The sequence below is a fragment of the Hippocampus zosterae genome, chromosome 13 (assembly GCF_025434085.1).
Source record: "Hippocampus zosterae strain Florida chromosome 13, ASM2543408v3, whole genome shotgun sequence".
NCBI lineage: Eukaryota > Metazoa > Chordata > Actinopteri > Syngnathiformes > Syngnathidae > Hippocampus > Hippocampus zosterae.
The window spans coordinates 6,997,131-7,016,895 of NC_067463.1; the positions used below are offsets into that span (position 1 = coordinate 6,997,131).

The following is a 19,765-nucleotide window of genomic DNA, read 5'->3' on the forward strand; positions in this document are numbered from 1 at the left end:
TCTGGGTAAACGACAGTGTATTTCACCCCAAAACACAGAGCCAATAAAGGCACAGAGAAAGAAAAAACAAAACAAAAGCAGAAGGTCAAAACAAGAGAACGGCACCAAGACTTTAGCGAGCCTCTATTCTGTCCTCTGTCCTGTTTTCCATCCTTTTTTCGTTTTCCTTCACGCCACAGTTTTGTCCTTTGTTGTTGTCTCAGCATGTATCCAGTGCTGTGACGATATCTATTTACACCTTAATTTTTCAAAAACAATGGTGTGCCAAGTGGGTTAGTTGTGCATTTACAGTGCTGCTGTTACAGAGTGGTATTTTTTTCTCCACACACACACACACACACACACACACACACACACACACACACACACACACACACACACACACACACACACACAGTGGCAGACATTTGAACACTCTTGTATATACAGGAAATATGAGCAGGAACAAAGGGGCATCGGTTCAATTCCAAACAGATAAATTAGACAGCTGTAACACTGCACCGTATTAAAAACATGTGGAAGTGCTCATTAACTCTTTGGAGCTGGCGGTGTTGGGACCTTTTTCTTATGAGTGGCCATACAAAACGTCTGACATGTTTTCTTATTTATTAGGAACATGTGTCTGTTCGATGTTTTAATTTGCTCTTAAAATTTTTGGGAGTTGTACGGCAGTCTGGTTTCGAGATGTTTTGAGTCACATTTTTTTTTTAAAGAGTTTCTACCGGTACCAACTCTCGATCTGATACCTCAACAAAATGCATTACGCAGGAAAAAAAAGATCATGTGAATTGTCTCTTTTTTAAACTCGAGTAAAAGTATCCCAACATGACTTTTTTTTTTTTACATATTTTAAAATTATAATAATTACTGTATTTTTCAAAATCATTCCCCATTTTTGACGTTTATGTACACTAACAGGGACAACTTGGGCATACCCGGAGGACAAATTCAGTTTACCAGTGAGGTAAAACTGCAGTACTTACTGCAACTGCTGTAGTACTACTAGTGAAGCACCAGTTGTTCAGTGGTATAATTTGAAGTCACTTTTAGTACTATGAACATGCAGTTTGCCCCACTAGTATGCATGAGTGACTGGACAAATGAACAAATCCACGCGAGAAGACATACTGACGCGAGATCAATATCATCACCTCCTCTCTGGCTCCAAGTTCACCGACAGGACACTTGAGCAAGCTCATCACATAATGCCGCATATGACCTCAATGGCACCAACCCTGGGTCATGCGGACCCCCTCCCTCCCCACTCCCTCCCATTTCGTCTCCTGACTTGATTTAGTGACTGTGTTGTCAGCAGTCCTTTAGAGATCTATTTAAAAAACTAAACTAAACTAAACACACACACTTTGAGTGCTTGTGTTGTTCGAAAGGCAAGAATGTGACTCCAATACACGCTGACTGATACTGTACGCATTGGAATGTATCAGATGGGTTGGGTCACGGCTCCACAGGTTGCGTTCGAACCACGCAGCGGGTCCATTAGATTCCTTTCCAAGTCGCTGTTAAAACAGCCCGGTCCCGTCGGGCGTCCACAGGTTCCCCCTCGCCTCCGCCCCTAAGAGTCAAGAATGCTTTGAGTGTTACTGCAGCATGATGTCCTTGAGGTTCTCTTGCAGGATGGTATCCTTGACGGCGTGGAAGACAAAGCGGATGTTTTCGGTGTCCACGGCGGTGGTGAAGTGGTGGAACAGCGGCTTGCCTCGGTTTCTCCGCTTTCGGCTGAACGACTGCACCAGAAACGCCTGCGGGGACGAGACATCGTGGAAAAAGAGTGAGTGTATTGTGACGAGATTGGTTTAGGTCAAATCTGCCTAAAAAAGCTGCCCATCTTTAAAGCCCTCCTCAAAACTCTCTTGTATTCTTTGGCGTTCGACTCAGCATGACTTTGATTTGTTCTTGATTTTACTGTTTGGTGCTTTCTACCGCCTTTATTACCGATTCGGCTTACTGTTTATTGTGTATGTTAAATCGCTCCATGTACAGCACTTTGTATGCAGCGATGGCTGTTTGAAAGTGCTCTATAAATACTGTTGACTTGACTTGACGAATCAATCCCCCGGGCCCCAATATTTATTTTCAAATGTCACTCTAAAATATTGTACATTAAAAATATATATAGAATAGTAGCATCATTAAATCGACTTTAAAGTATTCAACAATTTGCTGATATCGATCAGTTTAAAAAAAAATTGTGATCGGCCCCCATTTTTCAATCATGTGATGGGACAACGTTCCACTCGGAGGAGTGTCAGTACCTGCACGTCCTCCAGCCTGCACGGGTCTCCCCTGAACTCGGGAAAGTTCTTGCGGATGTCGACGGTCCGGATCTTGTCCACCAGCAGGTCGGTCTTGTTGAGGAAGAGGATGATGGAGAGGTTAAGGAAGAGCTTGTTGTTGACGATGGTCTCAAAGATGTTCATGCTCTCCACCAGGCGGTTGGTGCGGCGGTCCTCCATCAGGACCTGCAATCAACGCGCAGCCGTTTAGTCTCGAGACGACGTCGCTGTGATGTCACGAGTACCGCCGGTGGCAAAAGGTGAAGCGCGAACCCGATCTCGTCAGCCCTTCGTAGTCATTTCATCAAGGCGGATCAACTGCCAAAAAAGGCAAATGGCACAAATGATGATTTCAGCCTCTGATGTGTGAAGTGTCTGTTCAAAAGAAGACGGACTCATTTATGTTTCAACAGTTTCGATGACGGGGAAAAAAAAAAGGCCAAAAATTGGCCACTTTTTTTCCTCCTTTCTTCAGCTTACCCGTTGAAATATAAATGACTCCTTTGACATTCAGATATTGCCCCCCCCCCCGCAAATATTGTCCACACAAAAAAAGTGCCCCTTTTTGACGATTTTTTGCGGTTCTAAGGTTAAAAAAATATTAAAGGACAAATTATTGTCGGCCTGTAATTCATAACTTTGATGGTCGAAGCATTGAAGATATATATTTTAAATCAATCGGATGATGAATCAGTTACTGGAATTTTATTCCTCCAAATTTCGTAATCTGCTGTAATCAGCATTTAATAACTAAACATTTTCATACAAAGTAAAAGGAAATTGGCTCATTTGTGTCACGGCAACCTGCTTAGGAATCACCGTATAACTCGGGTGTCGACACTTTGTGATTCATATGCCCCCCGATGTACAGTATTTCAATGGATGTCACAGTTCTACAAGGAATTTCATGATTCGTGAGCCGGCCCCGAAAAATATAAGAGTGGAGCTCGACTGCACAGCGATGAAGGAATCAGTCTTTGTCATATGACTGCTTATTGGAAAAGGAGTCGGCGCTGAGGCCACACTCGCATTTGCTCAAGGCGACTGACAAAGAGAGGCTTGTGCTTCCACAACCTCAGATGTCCTTTGTCAATTTTGTGGTTTTTCGGAAAGGACACGCGGCGAAGATGAAGGCGCCCGCTGTCTGCTTCGCGGGGGGGGGGGGGGGGGGGGGTGTTACGTGAGCTCGGTGTCTGGTACCTGGTCGTACTCGGAAGACGACACCATGAAGAGGATGGAGGTGATTCCGTCGAAGCACTGGAACCACTTCTGCCTCTGCGATCTCTGCCCGCCCACGTCCACCATCTTGAAGGGAATCTTCTTGATGACAAAGTCGTGCTCGACGATGCCTTTGGTGGCCTTGCGGGCGAAGAGAATGTCCTGCCTGCTTGGGATGTAGCTCTGAGGGTAAAAGAAGGAAATTGGCATGAGTTGATTCTGACAGCCAACCTCTCAGTTGCCGCCGCTGAACGTCCATGTGACTCACCAGCTGACCGATACGCTCCAAGTTATCCAGGAAGTATTTCACTGACTCACTCTGCAGACGAGAGAAGGGGAAAAAATGCAATGTAAGATGCCTCATTCGGCTCTCAAACACGTTTAGCGCATCAGTCTCGGTATGGGTGTTCTCAAAAGTTAGCCGTGCTCCCTTTCGTGGTACACAAAAGAATCACCGCCTACTCTTAAGTACTCGGGGCTGAACGATTCGACAAATTCAAATCGACTTTGCGACGTGGTCAGAACGCAATTTTCAAACTCGATAAATTGTCATTCATCTTCATTCACACTTTATTTGCATTTATTTTGGTGCGAGCCTAAAGCATAAGAGCAAAACTTTGATGAATAATCCAGTTGATGTTGTTGATTGCAAAACAGGTTAATGTGCTTTTCCTACCGTACGTACGCTGTGTCAGAGATGGTGTGCGCAATTCATCTTGGATGAATCTTTTTTTTTTTAAGTGCAGGGATTTCCTAAATTTAAGCATCATATTCATTTTAAACTGTGCACAATGTTACAGAGTCTTACAGTAATATTACATGTACATGTACATTTAGAACTAAAAAAAATGACGAAATGACTGGATTTTAGTGGTGGTGATCACCAGAAAGCAACCGCTAGGTTGTGCGTGTGATTTATTATTATTTTTTAAACAGTGATTGGTGTAAAAAAATTGAGAACCACTCGTCCGTGATTCTTGCTTACGAATAGAACTAATTTGGACAAAGCTGCTAAAACACAAGTGTCATACTCAAGGTCATTTTTTGGGGCCAACTAACACTTGGCTGCGTCAAACCAAAAACGGAATTGAAAGAAGTTAGTTTTTTATTTATTTCCATATACATGGAGTACATACAGTACTGTATATGTTGCTCTATGTGACTCGCTGTTGTTTTGCAGCTTCTCGTGTTTGCGGACTATAAAAAAAAAATATATATATATATATTTTTACCTGTTTATGTTAATTGGACGCTACTTCGCGGATTTTTGTTTATCGTGGGTGGTTTTGGTCCCCATTAACCGCGATAAACGAGGGATTACTGTATTAGATTCGATATTCTTTGGGATGAAACTGAACATCTCGTCCTTCCTTGCGTTCTCAATCACACACACACGCACACGCTACAGGAAACAGCTGCGCGTGTAAAAACAGTGACGAGAGACATGGGGGATGGAGTCAGTCCGACAACTGCGATACAAAGTCACTTTAGATGCCTCGCACATGCCCCCTGACCCCGCCGCTGAACTGCAATGTCACACTAGTAGAAAACACACAAAGCCGCAAAGCTCCGATTGGCGAATGAGCAGGACATGGACGGGTGGGGCGGGGGATGGCGGACGGAGAGGGGAATTCCCGGAGATGAAGGGATATACAAACACACACTCGCTTCCACAGCCACACATCAGCAGAAATTACGCGTCCTCATGAATGATGCAGTGGTGACATGATAATCTGATTTAACCCTTTCAGGGACAGCGGTTACGACAGTGGACGGCTTATCAGGTTACCGGTTAATATTATTTGTGCGTGAAAGGGTTAAATTCACGTCTACAAAGTGAAACATTGAATCGGTTTTGCCACAGTGTTATCAATCAATAGGAGAATGGAGTTTTGTGTGTGAGTGCGTGCGGTTGAGTAGCGTGAGTGGAATGCTTCCGTGGCACGTATGCGCAGATTAGTGACTTGATTGAAGCAAAAACCTCCAGTTAGCTTTCCCACGGTTCGTTATCACCAAGGCCTTCTTCACTTCCGCGTGGGGAAAATCTGGTCGCTACAATGACATTTATGTTGTAAAGGTCTTCGTCGTAAGCAAAATTGGAAAATGAATGATGTGAAATCAGGATTTTGGAATGTGAGCATGATACGGGTGAAAACCTAAACGGGGTATGTTGAAGCGTCTTCCGACTGTACCGCTACCTCAGATGTATTATTGCGTTAAACGCAAACACATTTGACATCCATCACTCGATGAATCAATGGAATCAAGCGTCGATTATTCAATTAAAGAAGAGCAGCCCTACTCATCGAGGCAATTGGAAGTGGACTGATTCCTGTCTGCCGATACATTTTTTTCCCCTTCTTCATGCTGCCATGAAGCCTATCTGCAAAAAAGATCAAAACTGTTCCCAGTAGGACCACGCCGTATACATCCAATGTGTTCAAGGTCCCTGTACTGTACAGCGCGTACTCTGCGCGTCTGTCAAGTTGGCTCTGAATTTTGCGTCATCCACTTTCCCACCGGCCCCAGCGATTCTCGTCTTCCCATGTTTGTTTAAAACCGTGCCTCATGTCGCCGGGACAGGATACAGTGACACCACAGCAGTCAACCATTATGTGTGTGTGTGTGTGTGTGTGTGTTTGTGTGAGTGTATGCTGCCTTTGTACGTACATCTGTCGAAGGCGCAGACACAAACACACTTGCACAAGGCTCGCTGAAAAGACAACATCGTATATTTTGAGTCCCAACAGGACTTAAGTGTCAGTCAAAGGTGCTTGGTCGCAATATCAAGCTAGGGGTGTTATCAGGGTGTGCAAGTAAGGCCTGCAAGTAAACAAAATGCATGCACGGGTTTGTTTTTCCTCAACCCCCCCTGTCCCTCCTCGACTTCTCCCTTGCCTTCTTTTTGAAAGTTTCCTTCTCTCTTCCCTCCCTCTCTGCGGTGTCTGCCTGTGGCTTGGGTCCAGCCGAGCCTGGGAAAAGCCGACCAAAAAAAAAAGTCTCTGCGGGAGAGGAGCGAGAGAGAGAGGCAGTGTGGGGGTGGGTGTAATTCTTGGCGCACATTCATTATGACTTTAGAAATCTGTTGCAAACTGCATTGTCAATTCATTGTGTCAGGAAGCAGAGAAAAACGGCAAGAGTTGAAAGCGGGTGAAAAACATGCCCTGGTATGACCTTGGCGGTCTCCTGTTCTTATCTTGGATTAGATGACGTTTAAAATTGTGAAAGGTCCTCACTGCAACAATGATACGTTGTCTGTTGAGCAAGAAATGACCGCAAAAAAATGTATTTGACCAACATGTATCAGACATCATGAGACATCATTTTGTCTTTTACTGGAAGGATATTTTGTTGAGAAGGAAAATTGGGAGTGGTAGAACAAACTGGAATTCATTCGAGGGGCATCGGCAATTACTAGCATGGCATGAATATTAAGCAGGGTACACATATACCAAATAATTGGCTGAATGTGAGCCAGATTCCCCGCATTCCGATCAAAGTCAGCAAAAGCCCAATTATCGGATGTCTCTGAATGACGATAATAATTATCTTGCATGACTGAAATTCTTTTCAGTCGACCTGACAAAGTTTTTCCACTTGATAAAATGTCTCAAGTGGGGCACACGCAAACCAGTAATCTAGCCAAAATCAAAACATTCGACCTGCTGTGAAAAACAATCACGGCTGGCAATCGTGCATGCTACTACCAGTTTCATCTTACGTTACAAAAGAAACAAGACACCCTTGCAGTACAACTTCTCTATTTTTTTATTTTTAATTTTTGCGGGGTGAGGAGTTGAGACTTTTTCAGCGTTTCCACCGGAATGCTAATATTTTGTGATTTCTGTCTTTAAAGCACCACTTTCATACAAAGTACAAACAAGCAACCGAAAAGGCTAATCTGTCGTTATTTTAAAAATGACCACAAAGGCCCAGCAAAAGATTGTGGGCAAAAAATAACCTGTCAGCTTCAGCAGTTGTGGACAGACAGCCCTCGAGAGGATGTGGTACCGGACCAATCTCCCCCAGCTTCGGCTCAGCATGACGCTGAGTCTCTAAACCAGGGGTGGGCAAACTTTTTGGCTCGGGGCCGCATTGACTTTTAAAATTTGACAGAAGGACCAGGTCAGCACGAGCTATGGTACATAAAAAAACACTGCATTTGTTGACAGTCCATATCAAACTGTATGAATATACTTTTTTTTAAATGACAACAGTGTTGTTGATGACCTATTTTATCTTGTGCATTGCTACAGATGGGTTATGATCAGACCAGTAGAAGTAGAGCGATACAGAGGTCCCAGACCCCCCCCCCCCCCCCGCTCTGCAACTTCAAGTCAATGCGCCACCTGGCGGTGAAATTGCCTGTCAATACAAGTCCAATTGAAATGAATGGAATCATTCACATCACACCTTAATTGTGGACCAACCTTCGGCGGGCCGGATTAAAAAGACAAACGGGCCGGATTCGGCCCGCGTGCCGTAGTTTGTCCACCTTTGCTCTAATATCTGTGTGTTTGCTGTGTTCATTACCGTGCCTGGGGCAAATGCGGAAGACAAAATTTCATAAATACGCATGTACCCATGACAATAAAGATGATTCTTTAGTTCTTTACGAAAATTGTCACAGGAATTACAGAAGTCATAGAGAATGGACTGCATTGCCGCATTCAAGACCGGCGGTTGGCAATGTTCCAACAGCTGTTTGGGTTTTGGTGACTGTCAAGAAAACTCTTACAATGTCTGCGATTTGGTACAAATGAGAATTTGAAATTTGGCGCGATTTTTAGCAAGCATCATGTATGATCTGCTTTCGCAGGCCACATAAAATGATGCGGCGGGCCAGATCTGGCCCCAGGGCCATGACACCTGTGCTTCGTGGCAACAGTGTGCCTCTCAAAAAATCATTTCCAGTGATCAGAGATGGGTCTTAGCTGTGTGGTGGTGTTATTTTCACTCTTTACGGTCGACACTTAATAATCTACCTGCTACTTCGCTGTTCAGAGTCGATCACAGCGTTTAGCCGTGCTAGCTAGCAAGCCGCAGCATGTAGCTGGTGGGGAAAGTTAGCTTAGCGCCTAAAATTCCCCAGGTAGCTCTCAAGCAGCCAGGAAAGCAGGAAAGCAGGAAAGATGGGTGACTGTTGGATGTGGAAGCACTGTTTTTTTTAAAAGACCCTTCATTAAGTAATTTTGGTAATTTGTTTCTACATCAAGGGTATTTCATAAATCTGCCACTTTACGTTAGCTTATCTCAATGACTGTTGAAGATATGAAAACGTAACCTATATTTCATGAAAGCTACGTTTTTGTAAATTTCTTTAACATGTTATTTGACTTTCAGCTCGTTAAAAAAAAAAAAAAAAAGATGGCTGCAGGCCTGCGCAGCTGCAGCATACAGGCCGTATCAGCGTGGCGCTCCAGATAAGCCGAGGCGGCGTGACATAAAGCGTCTCGCGCACGTACGGTTTGCGAGGGCGACGCGGAAGTGACCGACCGACTCACTCGAGATTGTCTTGTCACTGATAGATGCGTAAGAAGGTAAAAGGTCGAGCGTTTCAGCCAAGGGCTTCGCTTCCGTGTCACAGAAAGACCAACTGGCGGGGAAATAAAAAGTGCAGCGGCAGCTAAAACGGGTGGCTGGTGGAGCGGAGAGAACAATACAGTCTGTGATCCTTCCGTGAAACTCAACCTTTTGCTTGTCGTCAAGCATCTGGCTGGTCCATCACAGAGGATTTGTTGGCATTGACAGTACGTTAACTTGCTGAGCAAAGTGCTTCTGCAGCTCTTCTGTTTTTTTTTCCACGCGAACATAAAATGGCAGTTTGTGGACGCCCCTTTTCTTCCTCAGACATGAGAGGGTGGGAGACGGTGGGAGAAATGATTATCCGACTGGAAAAACAGACAAGTCGTCGCTCTTAAGTAGACAGACCCCTGTTTCTTTATCCTCTCCTTTGAACAGATGTATGCTTCCAACTTAGTGGGGAGAGTTTGGGGAAGACCCGTTTCTGTTCCAGCACGACTGAACGTAAGGTCGACAAAGGCATTCTTGGATACGTTTTGACAGATGGCATGAAATTGATTGCGGATTAATTGCTTCTTGAAGACGGGTGTCTGGAAACCACAAGTTGAGGTTCATTCAGTCTCAAGTTGTTTGCTATCAAGAGACGAAAAAGCTTTCAGTGGGTGCTTAAACTTTGATGTGGTCCTTTATATTTATTTTATTTTCGTTTTTTTTAACCACAAACTGAAATTTATCATACATTCTATTTTGTAGAGAGCAGGGTTGTAATTATATCGGATTTTTATATGTGGTTGGATTTTATTTCCTTTTAACTTTTTTTTTAATTAAGTTAGTTTTATTAGTTTTGACACCGGGTTTGTTTGTGTGATATTAATTGACAAAAAAAATAGTTTGCTGAGAAGTTAGAGAAAACATAGATTGAGCTTCAGGCCATTTGCTGATTGGCTGTGTTTTCGTTTCACGCCAGTCACGGAGTTCTGACTCGGCCCAATTCTGTGTTGACCAAACACATACGGATTTGCTTTCGTAAGTGTTGGACACGTTTACGATCAATATACATGAAAATCATCGTATTTTGTCGCGGTTGTTCACTGGATGGCAGCATGAACGATCGTGTTAAACAACAACTAGATGACCGCCACCCTGCAGTGACAGGCGGCGCTGCTCCCATAGACAGCTGACCATTATACGACTCACCAGCTGGAACTCGGAGCGCCTGGCGTAGGCCTGCTGGATGCCGGCGTCGGCCCACAGCGCGCTCAGTGCCATCACGTACAGCTGGAACTCGTCGGGCTCGATGCCCACGGCGCCAGCCCGTCTCTCCCACGACATCACCAGCATGCCTTCCTTTTCGTTCTCGCAGCTGTGCCAGCTGATGCCAAGCTTGTCACGGGCATCCACCAATACGCGCATGCCCTGAGGGGACAACAGGAGTTAAATAAATAAATAAAATAACTAACAATTGATTAGCAAATAAATCAACAACTATTTTGATCATCAATGAATGGTTTACGGACCTTGTTTGGTTTTTAAAAAATGTCCAAAATCATATGAATTGCCACCCGCTCAACTGTAAACATTCTGATTTCTGCCATCCTCCATGAAAGCCGAATGATTGATTATCTTTGTGTTTTGTGTCTGCCCGCCTGAACATTTTTGCCTATTTTTTGTTCCAGTTACAGAACAGTAACTGATTCATAATACATTTGTGCATTTTCTGGATTGCTAATTTAAACTTAATTGACTATTTCTGACGGTGGCCCGTTGGTCCAGTGGTTAACATGTCAACTTCACAGTGCAGAGGTACCGGGTTCAATTCCAGCTCCAGCCTCCCCGTTTGGAGTTTGCATGTTCTCCCCGGGCCTCCGTGGGTTCTCTCTGCGCACTCCGGTTTCCACCCACATTCCAAAAACATGCGTAGCAGGCTGATTGAACACTCGAAATTGTCCCTAGGTGTGAGTGTGAGCGCGGATGGTTGTTTGTCTCTGTGTACCCTGCGATTGGGTGGCAACCAGTACAGGTTGTCCCCCGCCTACTGCCCGAAGACGGCTGGGATAGGCTCCAGCACCCGCCCCCCCCCCCCCCCAATTTCAATATACAAGTCCTGTATTCAAGGTTACACTTCTAAGATGACCTTTTACTTGAGAAGATAAGATACCCACTTGAGAAGTAACACAAACACTGGTGCATTCATGTAGCCTTCTGAGGGTTTTTTTGTTTTTTTTTTGTGAGTGTGTGTGGGAGGTCTCCTCAAAGGGATCAAACAAACCGACACAAACCCTTGGTGTCTTATCGTTAACAAGCAACCTTTTAATGAACATCATTTGGATGCCACACTGCCTTGTAATCAACAGTGTATATCTTGTCACAGCGTCATCAAATCAGGCACTTGACTGGTCTCTAAATAACACTGATGGCGCCAACAAACAAGTTACTATTGATAGTTGTATGCAATGATCAAACAATAATTTCAATCAAACCATGTCGAGTTTTGTTCGCAGTTAGCATGTACATACAGTTAGCGTCTGACCATGTTTTTCTCAGTTGCTATATATACTCCTTTTTGGGAATTTTTTTTCCCGACCGTCAAGTAATTTACTTGCCCCACAATCTCCCACAGCTACAAACTGTAAGCGTATTTACTCGCGCAGACACAGCGGAAACTTGTTTTATGTTGAGAGGGAAGAAATTTAATCTGTGCTGTATGTTACACATACAGTACATTTGACAATAAAGTTTAACCAATCGAATCCAAAAACATCAGCCAATTAGAGTCCAGCTGTTCCTTTTATTTTGGTTTGCACGTTGACATAAACAGAATCTGCCAGTTAACGATAGAAGAAATAAACAGAAAGTAATTGCCAGTAAACAATGACCGTACGTGCAGCGAACCGTGCATCTGACGGTCAGTCATGACTTGATGTTATCTTCTGAAGATTAAGCTCCGTTGACAAGAGAAGTTTGACAACTTTTGATAGCTATGCCCGCAAAAACAGGCAGCCCAACAATCCTGTCAAATCATTTGAAAACAAGTACCACCAAAGTGATGATGTGGGAAGCATGAACTATAGTCTACCACCACACTTTCAGCAATTTAATCAGCTATTCATTTAGCTGGCAATTTCAACAAAAGTATTTTTGTTTGTGTTACCAGCTCGAAGCTGCTTAGAAAAATGGTGATTCCACGTTGAACCATCGTGCCTACCTTGCCAGCTGCTCACAAACTACAGGGGGAATGTTAGATGCTAAGCAATGACGTGGGGCAGGCAAGCTAGCATAGCTAAAACACTGTCTACAGACACTCCTTTAAGTCAATCATCCTCAACTCCACAGCAGGAAAATAAACTGCACTTCTAACAAGTATTAGTGACCACTAAAGGAGGACGGGGAGTAGCTAAACATACGACAAATCAAACAAGAGAAGAGAAAAACAAACGATGGAGTAGCCATGCTCACCGAGATGCTAATTTGAAATCTTAGCAAAACACCAAAAATTGTGCTTTGGTGATACAGTGCACGTTTAACAGGTCGTCTAGCTGGACCCACGTTGTAGCAGAGAGTAAAACAACCATTAACAGCAAATTAGCAGGTTAGTTAATAAGTGTTAAGAGTAGTGCAACCCCAGGGAATAGGTGAACAGTCTTCAGGACAACACTGCGCTCAGCCTTTTGACATTAACAAAGCATAAAAAGCCTTTGAGATATTCAATACTTTTTATAACAACGTACCTTTGTGAAGACTCCCATTTCGAGAATGGTCGACATCAAAATTAATGAAAGGAACAGATTTTGTTGCAAAATGTTGAAAAAAATTGCAATACCCAATTAAACGACAGATTAGTTCAAACACTATAAAATGAATGAAATGACTTATTTTAGGGATGCCAAACTAAGTTATTAACACTAACAGCAATAAGTATATCAAATACCGGCAGACCAAATGTACACAGCATATTAAATCTTTATATTGGCAACATTTGCGTTCACTTGCACCATTTTGAAACGGAGAGTGCCAAGTTTTGATTTTTGAGTTTTAGGAACCGCTCAATAAAAGTTCACAGAGTATGTGTTTGTTAAGGTTTAGTCACTTAGACGCAAACGACATCTGGGATTGACGACCGGTAATATTAATTTGTTCTGCTGATTCATGAATCATGGCATTTAAGCAGCCTAAAACATGACCAGAAGGGAAAAAACAGACTCATTTGGAAACCGCTTCCGAATACACTCCCCAACCCCACCCCTCCGAGATGTTGCGGTTTGCAGGAATTGTTGTGTATGTGTTCAATCTGACTCCGATGGCCCTTGGTGACCTCGGTGACTAAGTAGCGTGTGCAAGATGGACAAAAACTTAAACAAACACAGACGCCCCGTGGCTGAACTGGTGTTTACCGCAAAGACAGCCGTGTCTAACACTTTGGATGACACACAGCGGGCAGTACACTGACAAATATGTAACAAATAAATAAATAAAAATAAAACCATGAGTACGCTTTGAGTCACATCCCTTGTCCTACCACGGAATGAAATTTGCGTATGACGCCACATGGCGTCTTTGCAATGTTTTCAATTTGTCTCTGCACGTTCAATTCATTTACTGTTTGACACAAATTATTTACTTTGGGGTTTTTGAAAGCCTGTGGTGACAAAACAGCAAAAATGCAAAGCAACAGATTGCAGTTATTTGGAATCTCAAGTTAGAAATGGACCTGGCTCGTGTAAACGTTGCTTATTTTATTGGATGTTTTACATGGCAGGAGGAAGAGCAGCTTGTCAGCCTCACTGTAATCTTTCCCTTTTTTTCACCCCCCCACCCCCATACATCTCTCTTTTTTTTGTTTTAATTGCCTGCTTTGCGAAGACTGAGACTGTGTTTGCTTTGGATGCGTCTCTGTTTTCTATCTCCGACAGCAAAGAGGTATTCCGCTGGCTCATAATCTCCCTTTAGGCCCAGATAACGTTCTAAAAATCTACTTCGGCATCATGTTTCTTCTTGCCAAATATATCGAGACTTTTTTTTCTCCATATGGTGCTCTAAAATCTTCAACACTAGTGGCTGCCAAACATCGTAAAAGTGAATCCGCCCTTTTGCTCGTTTATGCCACCCTTTGATAGAAAACGGTCCATCAGACCATTGCAAACATCTGTCTGTGTCTAAAAACTTAAAAGTTTATCTTGTGTGTAAAAATGCTATCCATCGGACTGAATTAATTACACTTTGTTTTCAAACTACCAGTCTGGAGCAGAATAACGCTGCGTCGGACGAGTTGAACCAACGAGTGATTGCACCTCAACTTTTCGATAGCTGACGTCATGTCGGTCTTGTTCAGACGGCAAACTCGAAATGAATCGATGGGTGTCTCTCGACTGCTCGAGGACTTAATGAATCAACAATGAGCAGAATTTGTCACTATCTATTGCCCCTTTCTGATATTTCCAGCAAATAAGGCAATTGTCCTGTCTCATGACAAACAGGTTCTGTTTGACTCGTCTAGACATACCGTATTTTCACGACTATAAGGCGCCATTAAAAGTCTTAAATTTTCTCCAAAATGGACAGTACGCCTTATGGTGCGGAGCGTCCTTTATATGCGCTGAGTTCCAAAATCTGACTGACTGCCGACACGCTGTTTATATAGAGAAAAGGCGGAAGTGACTGTGAAAGAAGTCGGCCAATCAGGGAAGGGTGGGCGTGTATACATACATATATGGAGAGGGAGAGAGAGAGAGAGAGAGGGAGAGAGAGGACAGACAAGCTAGTCCGCCAATGGTGAAGGGTGGGCGTGTAAGTGGACGCCTCAAGCCAGTACCAACACTTGTATAGCGTGTGGCAATGTGCATTGTTGCAAAACAACTCCGGTTTTGGTTTCTAAGAGCCCCTGAAAATAAATTCGACAAAAAGACACGCCTACGAAGCTCAGTTCAAACTTAAAGCCATCGGTTATGCTTTTGGCATGCGTGCCCATCTCACAGCAGCGGTGAAAAAAAACAAGTCAAGCAAATGAACTCTGAGCTTGCCGTTATTCCCGGAGGCTTGACTAAAGAACTCCAACCGCTGGACATCGGCATCAACCGGGCGTTCAAAGTAAAGTTGCAAACGGCATGGGAACAATGGATGATCGGTGGCAAACACAACTTTACAAAGAGTGAGAGGCAGCGCTTGGCGAGTTACGCCACAATACGCAACAACGAGAGGGAACGCGGCGTTTTTGATGGATTACGGTACTTGCACAATTGTTCAATTCTTTCTACACACACACGCGCTGCCACCATGTTTCGCTCTGTTCTTTACTTTCAAATGTGGAAAAACTTCACACGAGAGAAATGTTGACTTTGCTGTTGCTGCTCCTTCTTTCCGCTCGGCAATGCGTAGCAACTCACACTAGCATGTGATGCATTCAATGACAACTGAGATGTGCAGTCCTCTGCTTCTGATACAGAGGATGAGGACTTTGATGGATTTCTAGGTGATGATTGATCGAAAAACGTGAGAACATTGTACGATGGCTAAATAAAATACACCCGAACTCAGTTCTGCTTTCGTTGCCTTTTTAAAAACGTGTTTTTATCTTATTTGTATGTTTTGGCATGCTACCGTATGCTTCAAGCTAACGTGTTAGAGTGCGCGCATGCATGCCGTATGTTTAAGCTGGCGTATGTTTTACCACTGTAAAACTGCGGCTATTCGTACGATGCGTCCTGTGTATGTGTAAAATACAGAAATGTCACGCATTAATGAGACTGCGGCCATTAGTACGATGCGTCGAATAGTCGTGAAAATACGGTAAGTTGACAAAATGTGGCTCTGACAATAGCTGTAAAAAAATGAGGCAGGATGTGTGTTGTAAAGGAAAAGGCCCCTTTTGTCAACGCGGTATCCACAAGGGGAGAACTGAAAGTGAAAGAGTCGATTCCAAGGCCAGCCAGATGACTGGAAAGCTTCTGGAATTTGAGATTAAGATAGCAAGGCAAAAAACAACAACATCTAAACTGTAGCAAGTGTAATAGCAGCCCTTAAAGATACAAAATCAAATTGAAGTCCCTCATGTTCCAACCACGACGAAGAGACTCAACGTCTAAAGGTAAATCCTGATCTGGCTGTTCGTGGAATGGTGTCAAACAGGGGTCACAATCTCTGGTCCTTGAGGGCCACTATCCTGTGTGTTTTCGATGTTTCCCACCTCCAACACACCTCAGTCAAATGATCAGATCATCATCAAGCCATGCAGAGGCCTGATAATGATTCTGATCATTTGAATCAGCTATGCTGGAGGGGGGAGATGTTGAAAACATACAGGCCTGGGGGCCCTTGAGGGCTGGAGTTGGTGACCCGTGGCATAAAAAGAGTCCCCCTTGAGGCCATGGACAGGTAGCGCTTCTTATTCGGTAGTTGTTTTTGTCTTGAGCTGTTCTAAACCAGTCATTAGCATGTCACTTTAGATTACAACGACATAAAGTTCAAATCGATACAACATGAAATAACTTTTAGTCTTTGGACCAGTATGATGACATCACATTCAGGGGCAATACTTCACCCCTATTTCACCATTGGGTGTACAGTATTGCGGTTATTCTCCGCTTGTTTTTTTTCCAAGTGATTTTTAAGAGGATTGCCCGAGAGAATGACGGCAAGTTGGAGGGCCATTGTACAGCTTCGCTGGTCGAACTGGAGCCCCTTACTATCCCAGTGTGGGCTGAGCGGATGTTCTCATCCCTCAGGAATAGTCTGGTATTGTTAGCGAGTGAAGGAGGCCCGGCTACAGCAGCAAACAAAGGCACATTTACACACATGGACACACACACACACACCGGGATAAAAATATGCACTGTGTCAACAAACCCTTCTATTGTGGGAGGATGTCAACAGCGGGACGAAAAGATATTGTAATTCTTGACAATTTTATAGATACATTCATACGTGAATTTTATATAAAGCTTTTCTTAAAAAAATCCACTTTGCTCTGATATGCGCTTTTTGTAAATCAAAATAGCTGTTCATGTGATTTTGACGCAAGACTTCAATAGAGGAGTTAGTACTTTGGAGTTGCATCAACTTTCCAAGTGACTTACCTTAAGTATGTTTTCATAAATAGTGTCCCTGAAGTCCAAAAGTGCTTTCTTGTCAAACTCTTGTCCGTTAATGATGCGCATCTGCTTGAGAAAAGTCGACTTCCCGCTCTCTCCGGCCCCGAGCAGCAGGATTTTCACGAGCCGCCTCACGGCTCTCTTCTCCCGGGCGAGCATGGCGTCTATTTCCCGGCTCCTCCGACGAGCCTCACGTTCCTGGCCGGCGTTCCTTCCCCGGCTGTTCTCCTTGCTGCCGCCCGCCTCCCGGCTCGCCTCAGCCGGCAGCAGACAACGGCGAAGAGTGCGAACCACTGCCGACATTATTTGCTTTCAGCAGACCCTCAGCGGACCAAAGTTCATCATAAGCCCCCCGCTTCCACTTTTTAGACCTACATTTAATTCAAACCGTCTTTTTTTTTTGGGGGGGGGGGGGGGGCGATGAATGGCTAATTTCCAAACTCAAAGCGATCGGGAAAGGTTGTCGTCATGGTCGGGAACCCGCAGACAGGGCGAGTCTTGGTTGCAGCGCGCCGTGAAAACTTAAAATAAAATCGAAACAACGCGATTGAAACTATATTTTGAATATGTCCAAAATTATGAGTTAAATCCACTTCATTTCCACCAAAGTCAAACAACAAGGCAGATCGTGTAAAAAAAAAAAAGATCGTCGTACCCTCCAACTACACGGCGAGAGCACTCCCAAACTTTCACCAGCTGTGGTGAACTTGGGTCGCGACCGGGAGGGAGCGACTCCTCAAGGGGAAGGGAGGGGAGGGGGGGGGGGGGGGGTGATGGGACGGCCCAGCCGCTGCTCGGAAGAGCGTTACCGGTAGTTTCCACCGAGGGGCGCCCGCACCCGCTTTACCAGCCACTCGACTATGGGATGACCCAAAGACCATGAGCAGGACCTCAACGTAGAACATTGCAACCTCGCGGTTCGGCACCCGCAGAACCCCCCCCCCCCCGCCCCCCACAAGATTTTCCTTTTGTTGTTGTTGTTTTGTTTTGTTTTGAGAGCAAAGTCCGTTTTGGGTGGAAAAGATCAGATTTGCCGGGGAAGAATCTTGAGTGGTTTAAAAAAGTTTTTATTTCCAAATGGATTTCAATGGGCATCAATTATATACAGATTTCCACTCATTGTGGGTCTGCTTATTCCACATGAATAGCTGGGGTCCACTATACTCAATTAGGCAAACCAGACAAGTTTGCCCGCAATTTGGCAACCTTGAGATAATTTTGGCCCTCAGTGAGAACTAATTTGGGAACCTTGGGTAACCGTTACATCACAGGTGTCAAACTCAAGGTCCGGGGCCAGATCCGGCCTGCCACATCATTTACGTGGCCCGCGAAAGCAGCTCAAACACGTCAACTTCCATGATCCTTCCTAAAATGTCTCCCAATTTTTTTTATTCTCACATATAAAAAATAAGAGATATATTCTAAGCATGTTTTTGTTACTAAACACCTCATGATAGTCACTTAAACAGAGTTAAATCAACAGTTATTCTTGACTTCTCTATATGGTTTCAGTCATAACGGCCCTCCAATTGAAACGGTAACTAAAATGTGGACCCCGCCAAAAATGAGTTTGACACCACTACGTTAGATACATGGATGAGCAGATGGGAAAGACGGACCTAAAGTTCACAATGTGTGCTTCTTTTCCCCTCTATGCAAATCATTTAAAGTTATAAAAAGGTATTGTGGAGTTCCTACTATGCTTTTTCACAGAAATACAATCTAGGATGTTCATGAATCATTGACATGGACACAAACATGGTATCCCAGGCATTCATATTTAATATTGAATATTTTGATGTGTCATTCAGGGAAACGTGGGTCTTAACAATAACACCGACTTCCTTTTATATTCATTCAGCTGATGGCAGAGATACTCGATTAATTTCTACTGTCACTGTTTTCTATCATTTATACGTCAGCCCCCCCCCCCCAATGAAATGGATTACACCTTTTCTCTTCCAAAAGGTGTAATCCCGATAAAAAGCACAAAAAAGATGATAAAATTAAAAACCCAGTGAAACAACCTCGCTTTAGTTGAGGACTGACTTAAATTGAGGAGTGAAATGAAATCAATGGAAAAAGACACCCTCGCTACTATCGGGCGCCAAGGAGGACCTCAGCACAGTCTCCAATTAAATATAAAAGTGTCTCGCAAACACAAGGTTACTGGAGTTTTTTTTATGCCTCGGATGTTTATGCGTGGTGTGTCCTCAGCCAAGGTCCATGTGATTTTGTGTGCAAAGTTTTTCATTGTCAAACTCAAAAGTCTCTGCGCCACAGACTTCACCAGAGTGACGGCAATGTTTGCACATTAAATGAATAACGAGTTTCGGACTGTGAAGAGTGCCAGGCATCCATTATGTGCAACACCATTATTAGACAGAGAGAACATTTTGTAAAAATGTTTTTTTAAATAATAATAATAGTTCATATGATATAGTGTATTACAAAAGTGGTTATCAAAACTTTGACACCAAATAACACCCAAATGTTATTTAGCACCACAAGTACCACCATGATAACACAATTGAACTACAGTTTAGTTGTAGGCTTTAGTGTTCATTAAAAAAAATGATGCAGAGCCTCTTCCCCCTAAACCACTGGTGTCACACTCAAGGCCCGCCACATCATTTTATGTGGCCG

The 19,765-nt window shown here is 43.8% G+C and overlaps 1 protein-coding gene across 1 annotated transcript; it reads right to left on the reverse strand.

Moving 5' to 3' along the window:
• gna12a (guanine nucleotide binding protein (G protein) alpha 12a) lies at positions 1–17,809 on the reverse strand. The gene is made up of 7 exons (XM_052084724.1): positions 17,105–17,809; positions 10,233–10,451; positions 3,781–3,831; positions 3,495–3,695; positions 2,274–2,480; positions 388–1,760; positions 1–319 (listed from the first exon to the last, which is right to left on the reverse strand). The coding sequence occupies exons 1-6, from the start codon at positions 17,420–17,422 to the stop codon at positions 1,599–1,601; spliced, it is 1,158 nt and encodes a 385-aa protein (XP_051940684.1). The 5' UTR covers positions 17,423–17,809; the 3' UTR covers positions 1–319; positions 388–1,598.
• Positions 17,810–19,765: the final 1,956 nt, after the last annotated feature.

Excerpts from the sequence above, each read along its gene's own strand:
- gna12a (XM_052084724.1), bottom strand. The coding sequence starts at position 17,422 with ATGTCGGCAGTGGTTCGCACTCTTCGCCGTTGTCTGCTGCCGGCTGAG. Across the intron at positions 10,452-17,104 it reads TTTATGAAAACATACTTAAG|GGCATGCGCGTATTGGTGGA; the intron begins GTAAGTCACTTG and ends TTGTCCCCTCAG. Across the intron at positions 3,832-10,232 it reads GGCGCTCCGAGTTCCAGCTG|AGTGAGTCAGTGAAATACTT; the intron begins GTGAGTCGTATA and ends TCTCGTCTGCAG.